At 43.4% G+C, this 9,952-nt stretch overlaps 1 protein-coding gene and 1 long non-coding RNA gene across 3 annotated transcripts; both read left to right on the top strand.

Annotated features, from left to right (window-relative positions):
• The first annotated feature begins 2,847 nt into the window (after positions 1 to 2,847).
• LOC125373326 (mucin-2-like) lies at positions 2,848 to 4,340 on the top strand. Its single transcript, XM_048384334.1, has 2 exons — positions 2,848 to 3,344; positions 3,809 to 4,340. The coding sequence occupies exons 1-2, from the start codon at positions 2,848 to 2,850 to the stop codon at positions 4,338 to 4,340; spliced, it is 1,029 nt and encodes a 342-aa protein (XP_048240291.1).
• Positions 4,341 to 6,430: 2,090 nt separating this feature from the next.
• Positions 6,431 to 6,970, top strand: LOC124126205. 2 transcript variants are annotated; one of them, XR_007218315.1, is made up of 2 exons: positions 6,431 to 6,670; positions 6,841 to 6,970. It is a non-coding gene; the product is annotated as an uncharacterized LOC124126205 (long non-coding RNA). The 2 variants fall into 2 exon arrangements; XR_007218314.1 differs by having other exon boundaries at positions 6,431 to 6,755.
• The last annotated feature ends 2,982 nt before the right edge of the window (positions 6,971 to 9,952 follow it).

Here is a 9,952-nt window from a genome sequence, read left to right as displayed (position 1 = left end):
AGTCTCAATAAAAATTTAATGATTTTTCAATCAGTCTTTATACTCATTATTATAATAGTTTCTCTTTCATGGTCTACGTTTCCAGATCCATCATACGCGCAATATCTACATCCTTTGATCAAATATGTCTACACTATATTACCCCACTATCTCACTGACCATCACCTGTAAAATATACGCAACTCATGGTGCCAAGGCATCATTATCCTCAAATATACGATATATATTTGAACTGCTACCTTGACTACACTACACGAGTTAAATACATTGCCAAGTGGGGCAGTCGGGTGGTCTAGAGGTCAAAGCGTTCGCTCGTCACGCCGAAAACCCGTGTTCAAATTCCCACATGGGTACAACGTGTGAAGTCCATTTCTGGTGTCCCCCGCCCTGATATAGCTGGCATATTGCTAAATGCGGCGTAAAACCACACTCACTCACTCACATTGCCAAGTTAAGGGCCCCTTCCACAAAGCGATCTTTAATAGCTCTACATCTGTCGAAAGTCGATGTTTAAGTTACGGCAAAACGTGGCCAAGGTTACATATATACGGCTTTATATGTAACCCTAAACCAAACATGTAACAATGTTGACACAATTTAATGAATTAAGGATAATTACTTCTTTTAATAAGAAATATTATAGCTACTTTTCAAGTCAGTTTTGTTTGACAACGGTATAATTATCTATACTGAAACATCGCCATGGTATTATGTTAAACGTTTTTAACCACAAATTGGTCAACTTTGTCACCAGTCAACTTCTAATAAATGCCTATAAAACAATTCATACATGTGAGGTTCCACTCTGACGTGGTAGGGTGAAGCTTACATTCGCTTTAGCTATGAAGATCCGGGATAGAATAGGTCTTCAGCAACCCATGCTTTCCGTAAGAGGCGACTGTGCTTGTCGTAAGAGGCGACTAACGGGACCGGGTCAGGCTCGCTGACCTGGTTGATGCATGTAATCGTATTCCAATTGCGTGGATCGATGCTCATGATGTCAATCACTGGATTGTCTGGTCCAACCTCGATTATTTACCTCGGATATTTCAGTGAGTGTTTTAATGACGCTTCGAGTGAGCGAGTTGGGTTTAACGCCGCTTTTAACAGTATTACAGTTATAAGTTAAACCTTATTTCACCAGTCCTTGGGTTTGTGGCTAGTCCTGCTGGATCGAAACTCCATTTTATGTCAGTTTTATTCTGTTTCAACTTGCAGCAATACTGAAGCATTGAGAACTGGTTCAGAATTATACCCCACGAATGCTACTAGCCAATGAGAAGCACCATCGTCTGATTTTCACTTGTCATCAGCACAGCTTAGAAGTCTCAGGCTACTGGACTAGCATAAATTTCAAAGGCTGATCTTGGTGAATGATGGATGTAAGCAAATGAGTGAGTGAGTTGGGTTTAACGCCGCTTTTAACAGTATATCAGTTAATGTGGGAGGAAAGCCCGAAGTGATGCAGATCTCAGACGGTTACCACTTCGGTGAAACCCACGAACACGGGTATGGTGCTGACAAACCTAGAAACATAATCGGGGCGAACCGGGATTCGAACCCACAATCTTGGTTTCTGGCGTGGCCAAGGGACGCAACTCTGCACAGCGAATCGCGGGGCTTAGACGACTGGGCCACCTGTGACGCTTCGAACAAGAATGCAGTTTTGTTAATGCCTTGGAGGACAGCTCAGTATAAAGCCTCTTTAATGTTGGTGCTGAGGATACAGGACTGGGGTAAAGCTGGTACTGTGGCTGAACTTTCGCAAGGACAGAATGTGTAGCACATCAGGACGAAAAGGAACTCCCTCAATATTTACGGAGGGCTTTGCAAGACAACAATTGTCAGAGAGAAGTTGTCGATTGTAATGCATTCATCCCTTTTGTATCGGTCTGAACCACACTGGTCACATCTAGGATAGCATCTCACTGGAACTGATACAGACTGACTCGTAACAATGCAAATAAGTCAGTACTTATATTTTATGTAAAGTCTCAGCATGGCCACTGCAAACTTGTGATAAAAAGAAGAAAGTTATCCCTGACAGAACTAAGTACATACTCTGACCTACAAAAGAGTAAATATTTTTCACAGAAAGTTAATTATTTCCTCATCTCATCCCCTACTGACAACTTGATGTCAGACATGTTATTATGATAGGACTTTCCTCAAATTTCACAACTGCACAGGATGATAGAACACAGAGCACAGAACACATGCAGAACACATAGAACAAAGATGATTTTCAGAAACAGGTCCAGGTAGGTGTATTTCTTGTCGATCGTTTGACAATCATGACGCAGTTTGTTTAAATGGCTGGACAATGTCACATTCAGAGAGATGATCTGTGGGCATTGTCTGAAGGTGTATCCTATCATGTTTTATCAAAACTAATACATGAAGGATATGTACTGGAGTGAGATTCTCGTTATCAAGTCAAAACACAGTGAATGAGTATAGGTTTAGATGTCAACCGTCTCCATAACACTTGTTTCTGACACGCATGATACAGGTGCCAGAACAATACAGCCTGGGGTTCGGAACAGCCAAAGCTGTATTCCAGCTGTCTTGGAATAATAACATCTCGACCAGACAGACCAGAGGCTGGTATTATGAGCAATGTCTGGTGCGTCATGCAAACATATGATCCTTTCAGTGACCTCTTAGAAGAAACATTGGTTACGGGGACTAATTAAACCCTGGAATTCCAACGGGGTCTTTGATGTTTTTGCTACTCGGTGGTTCAGAACACCGACGACTATAAGGTTCAGAACACACACCCCACTACGAGGTTCAGAACACCCCAATTGGTGAAGAACCCACTTAGAGGTTCAAATCACTTTACCTATGGTTCATCCACTGAGGTTCAGAACACCCCACTACCAAGTTCAGAACATCCCACTACGAAGGTTTAGAACACCCCACTACCAAGGTTCAGAACATCCCACTACCAAGGTTCAGAACACCCCACTACCAAGGTTCAGAACATCCCACTACCAAGGTTCAGAACATCCCACTACCAAGCTTCAGAACACCCCACTACCAAGGTTCAGAACATTCCACTACCAAGGTTCAGAACATTCCACTACCAAGGTTCAGAACACCCCACTACCAAGGTTTAGAGCACCCCACTACCAAGGTTTAGAGCACCCAACTACCAAGGTTCAGAACATCCCACTACCAAGGTTTAGAGCACCCCACTACCAAGGTTCAGAACATCCCACTACCAAGGTTCAGAACACCCCACTACCAAGTTCAGAACACCCCACTACCAAGGTTCAGAACACGCCACTACCAAGGTTTAGAACATCTCACTACCAAGTTCAGAACACCCCACTACCAAGGTTCAGAACATCCCACTACCAAGGTTTAGAACACCCCACTACCAAGGTTTAGAACATCCCACTACCAAGGTTCAGAACACCCCACTACCAAGTTCAGAACACCCCACTACCAAGGTTCAGAACATCCCACTACCAAGGTTTAGAACATCTCACTACCAAGTTCAGAACACCCCACTACCAAGGTTCAGAGCATCCCACTACCAAGGTTTAGAACACCCCACTACCAAGGTTCAGAACATCCCACTACCAAGGTTCAGAACATCCCACTACAAGGTTCAGAACACCTCACTACCAAGGTTCAGAACACCCCACTACCAAGGTTCAGAACACCTCACTACCAGGTTCAGAACACCTCACTACCAGGTTCATAACATCCCACTACCAAGATTCGCAACACCCCACTCCGAGGTTCAGAACACTACTAAGATTCAGAACACACCATAAGGTTCAGAACACACCATAAGGTTCAGAACACCCCACTACCAAGTTCAGAACATCCCACTACCAAGGTTTAGAACACCCCACTACCAAGGTTCAGAACATCCAACTACCAAGGTTCAGAACACCCCACTACCAAGGTTCAGAACATCCCACTACCAAGGTTCAGAACATCCCACTACCAAGCTTCAGAACACCCCACTACCAAGGTTCAGAACATTCCACTACCAAGGTTCAGAACATTCCACTACCAAGGTTCAGAACACCCCACTACCAAGGTTTAGAGCACCCCACTACCAAGGTTTAGAGCACCCAACTACCAAGGTTCAGAACATCCCACTACCAAGGTTTAGAGCACCCCACTACCAAGGTTCAGAACATCCCACTACCAAGGTTCAGAACACCCCACTACCAAGTTCAGAACACCCCACTACCAAGGTTCAGAACACGCCACCACCAAGGTTTAGAACATCTCACTACCAAGTTCAGAACACCCCACTACCAAGGTTCAGAACATCCCACTACCAAGGTTTAGAACACCCCACTACCAAGGTTTAGAACATCCCACTACCAAGGTTCAGAACACCCCACTACCAAGTTCAGAACACCCCACTACCAAGGTTCAGAACATCCCACTACCAAGGTTTAGAACATCTCACTACCAAGTTCAGAACACCCCACTACCAAGGTTCAGAGCATCCCACTACCAAGGTTTAGAACACCCCACTACCAAGGTTCAGAACATCCCACTACCAAGGTTCAGAACATCCCACTACAAGGTTGAGAACACCTCACTACCAAGGTTCAGAACACCCCACTACCAAGGTTCAGAACACCTCACTACCAGGTTCAGAACACCTCACTACCAGGTTCATAACATCCCACTACCAAGATTCGCAACACCCCACTCCGAGGTTCAGAACACTACTTAGATTCAGAACACACCATAAGGTTCAGAACACACCATAAGGTTCAGAACATCCCACTACGAGGTTCAGAACACTACCAAGATCTAGAACATCCCACTAGATTCACAACACCCCACTACGAGGTTTCAGAACACTACCAAGGTTCAGAACACCCCACTACGAGGTTCAGAACACTACCAAGGTTCACAACAACCCACTACGAGGTTCAGAACACCCCACTATTAGATTCACAACACCCCACTACCAGGTTCAGAACACTACCAAGGTTCACAACACCCCACTACAAGGTTCAGAACACCCCACTACAAGGTTCAGAAGATCCCACAATGAGGTTTAGAACATCCCACTACAAGGTTCAGACAGACTGGTTCTTGCGTGAGGTGATCTAAAATAGCTGAGCCAGTCCATAGACCACCCTCTCTCCCCGCTGCATTGTCTATCCTCATCTTCAACCTTGAAGAAGGATTTTTCAATGTAATAATTTCATCACAAACATTATGTAGAGTTCATCAATCAGAGTTCAGGGCTTGGAGAGTTGCTGTGTGTCCACCTCTATCTGTGCATCCTTGCGCACATTGTTTCCAACTGGTTGAAGAACATGTTAGATTGCCAGCAGCTGCAGTTCACAGGTAAACAGAGTTATTTCCCGACCTTGTTTTGTTCAGTATCTTACAAACCAACAAACAATGTTTATTCTTGAAAATCATTTTATTCAAGGTTTGTTTCTTATTTCCCCTCATATTTACATGGTCAGGATCTCACACTCCATACAAGACATTGCTGACAGAAGAAGATTACACACAAAAATAACGGGGGTCAGGAGTAACACACCATACTCCCTGCAATGGCTGGATGAAAGGGAGGCTTAGTGTGTAGAGACTGAGCCTTATTGGATACAACATGTGAACACCCCCATCTCTGTTAGTTATCAGAGTTCATTGTGAACACCACATTCTCTTAGAGCCCATCAGACAACCATGTGAAAACCCCTACTCTCAATGCATCTGTCTTTGAAGTTCAGAGGATGTCAAAAATGAAAATAAATGAAAATGGCAGCACTCCACAACATAAACTCTCTGTGTACTGAGAGTGTACTGTGACATCCTGACCCGGATATAGTACTCAACAGCAACGACCATAACAGTGATAAATACAGACATCTTCATAGTAGTTTACATGTGAAGGCAACAGACTGTACACCCAAGCACGCATAAGGTACCAAAATGGAGGAACGCAACAGACTGTACACCGAAGCATGCATAAGGTACCAAATGGAGGAACGCAACATACTGTACACCCAAGCAAGAGGGTACCAAATGAAGGAACGCAACAAAAGCATGCATAAGGTACCAAATGGAGGAACGCAACAGACTGTACACCCAAGCATGCATAAGGTCACAAATGGAGGAACGCAACAGACTGTACACCCAAGCATGCATAAGGTACCAAATGGAGGAACACAACAGACTGTACACCCAAGCATGCATAAGGTACCAAATGGAGGAACGCAACAGACTGTACACCCAAGCATGCATAACATGCTAAATGGAGGAACACAACAGACTGTTCACCCAAGCATGCATAAGGTACCAAATGGAGGAACGCAACAGACTGTACACCCAAGCATGCATAAGGTACCAAATGGAGGAACGCAACAGACTGTACACACAAGCATGCATAACATGCTAAATGGAGGAACACAACAGACTGTTCACCCAAGCATGCATAAGGTACCAAATGGAGGAACGTAAGAAACTGTACATTCAAGCATGCATAAGGTACCAAATGGAGGAACACAATAGACTGTACACTCAAGCAGGCATAACATACTAAATGGAGGAACACAACAGACTGTACACCCAAGCATGCATAAGGTACCAAATGGAGGAACGCAACAGAAGCATGCATTACGTACCAAATTGAGGAACACAACAGACTGTACACCCAAGCATGCATAAGGTACCAAATGGAGGAACGCAACAGAAGCATGCATTACGTACCAAATTGAGGAACACAACAGACTGTACACCCAAGCATGCATAAGGTACCAAATGGAGGAACGCAACAGAAGCATGCATTACGTACCAAATTGAGGAACACAACAGACTGTACACCCAAGCATGCATAAGGTACCAAATGGAGCAATGCAACAGACTGTACAAATAAGCGTTCAGAAAATAATCGTTACCAAAAGGAGGAATGCAATAGACTGTACAATTAAAGCTTTTGATTAATAAAGTTGACAAAATAGAAAATACATCAGTCTGTTCAAAAGCTTTGAGAAAATACAGTTAATGAAATGAGGGAAACATGATACCAAGACTGCACTGATGTATCAAGTGAGAGAACAAGACATGACTACTGCAGCATCATGTTGCATTGCAATACAAAATAAGCACAAACAGACATTTTTCTAAAATTTGAGTGACAGAAAAACTTTCAAGAAGATTTTGTTTGTTCATCTTGCATTATGGCATACATAACACTGAAGTTAATAAACATGTTGAAATCTATTTCCCTCTTGATTTCTTGCCTGGAGTAAAGTGCTCCTTTGTGAAGTGAGTGAGTAAGAGTGGCTTGACGCTGTTTGAACAATATGTAAGTTACAAAACTTTATGTAAGTAAACTGTGAGTGAGTGAGTATGGTTTTAGGCCGCTTTTAGCAATATTCCAGCAATATCATGACAGGGGGACACCAGAAATGGGCTTCACACATTGTACTCATGTCGGGGCTTTAACCACTAGGCTACCCGACCGCCCCAAGTAAACTGTGAGAAGAGGTTATCCATGTTTAACACTGAAACTGACCAGCATGGTGCAGACAGACCAAGTTTAATAATCAGGGTCAACTTTGTGATTCAAGCCGACAACCATTCCTCCTTAGTATGTGCAAAGCAACTTGCCCTGCATTAGATGACAGGAAATCCTTGCCAAAGCATGGTTATGCTGCTTACTGCTTATTGTTTGTTTTTAATGCCGCACACAGCAATATACCAGCTATACAATGCACACTGTACATAATTGAGTCTGGGCCAGACAATTCAGTGATCGATATTGTGAGCAACGATCCATGCTGTTATGGTACGAGGACACGCTATCAACCAAGTCAGCAAGCCTGACCACTGATTCATCTAATCGTCTCTTACGACCAGCATAGGTTGCTGGGACCAATTCTAACCCGGAATCTACACATGTGTATGTTGACAGAACAAGGATCTGAATGTGGGATAGTCTATATTTGGGAACCTGACACTGCTACAAGAGACTGCACAGTGGTGAACTACAGCACCACTGACTACAGTCTCTCAAGTCTCTCCACTCCCTGTTATGGCACATGCCGACTAGGAAGATTCCCTTTCTTCAGAAGTCATCAATCAAATGTTTTACCAAAGGGATTTAACATGACATTCATTGTCAAAACCAGCTACGTCAAGATGAATTAAGCATTGTGAAGTACTTATCACTCCACAAGTATCAAGCAAATTGTAGAATAGATGACATAAATCAATTTAAATGTAATCATGTGAACATCACTGAATATTCATTACCATTTTAACTGAAATATATTTTGTCAACAATTAAACTCCTTGGTATCATGAACCCCTCAGATTCTGCTTTCATTCTAATTCCATGCAAGTCCGAGCTTCATGTTTTATGACAACTTCCTGTTGACGCCATCAGGAACAGCACCAACTGCTCTGGCATGGAGGTAACAATATGAAGGACAACTGTTTGACAAGGCCAAGGGACTGCTTGGAATGGACTACTGCCTGGAGTCCTCAGTGTGAATGAAACAGATGAAACATGATCCCAACCGAAAAAATCAGCCTTCCAAGTTAACTGATTGTTCAAACAGGCTGCTGGTTCAACAATGACTCAACAGGACAATGAAGGGGCAGGCAAACCCCCCAGCTTGAACAGCCTCTCATATGACATATAGCCACACTCAAGAATAGGTGAGTGAGTGAGTGAGTGAGTGAGTTATGTTCAACGTTGCTTTTAACAGTATTCCAGATATATCGCAGCGTGTCAGCTTAATGTGGGATGAAAGCCCGAAGTGATGCAGGTATCAGACGTTTACCACTTCGGTGAAAACCACGAGCACGGGTATGGTGCTGACAAACCTAGAAACACAATCAGGGCGAACCGGGATTCGAACCCACAATCATAGGTTTCTGGCGTGCCCAAGGGACGGAACAGCGAATTGCTGCGTCTGAGACGACTGGGCCACCCATGGCCCCCTCAATAATAGGAACATCATGGTATCAATAGAGATAACAAAAGGAAGGAATATGTTTTTTTAGTATACTTCTATTTACAGAGAGGACATGTTCCACAGTCTGTTGCCAATTTCAGATCTAGATATGCTACATGTCGAGATTATACACTGATCTGTGTGAAACTGAAACATTGTCTATGTAAACTTTGGGCAGCCCTTAACTGATTGATTGATACACATCATAAACTTTGTGGCAGAATGTGATTGACAGGAATGAAACTTGCTAAGTCTGCCAATTGACCCTAGCCTGTTCAACCTATAACAGTAGAGCCAGGGTCTGGCCACTTGGCAGTCCCAGTTTGTTGAAGTCCCCTAAACACCACTTTGTCTATCTGCCAGCTCAATGTTTATTATGTTTATTAATCTAGCAGTTGATAAGAGTAAGTAAGTGCGTGGGTTTTATGCCGCATTAAGCAATATTCCAGCAATATCACGGCGGGGGACACCAGAAATGGCGCTCTGAACAGTTCTAGGGAAACATCACAGCATGCCAGTCTGAAGTGGGAGGAAAGCCCAGAGTGATGCAAGTCTTAGACATTTACCACTTTAGTGAAACCCACAAGCAATGGAATGGTGCTGACAACCCTTCAAACATTATCAGGGTGAACACCCTTCAAGAAATAATAGCAATGACAATTTCAAAGACTAGACTGAGAACTGATACCCCAGTTTGGAACAGTTCTCCTGTGAATGCCATGTGATATTTGTACTGGGTCCGCTGCTTTAGTCCAGGAAGTAGTCCACAGATGCTGGAAGACAGGATGCTAATACAAACCTTATCATAACACCATCATGACAAACATGTGAAACAAGAACGTTTGTAACACTGCATGTCAATTCGGAGAGTGGCTTTACAACAAGGGTAATGTCATAGATACATATTTGGTATGTTTATATACAGCCTTGATTGGTACACTTCCATGCAGTTGATACGAGAACAGCCATGCTTACACTCACAACAA

Source organism: Haliotis rufescens, unplaced genomic scaffold, assembly GCF_023055435.1.
Source record: "Haliotis rufescens isolate VD_foot unplaced genomic scaffold, xgHalRufe1.0.p SCAF_5, whole genome shotgun sequence".
NCBI lineage: Eukaryota > Metazoa > Mollusca > Gastropoda > Lepetellida > Haliotidae > Haliotis > Haliotis rufescens.
Note: the sequence above shows the minus strand (reverse complement) of the source record. Positions and strands in the feature narration are given on the sequence as shown.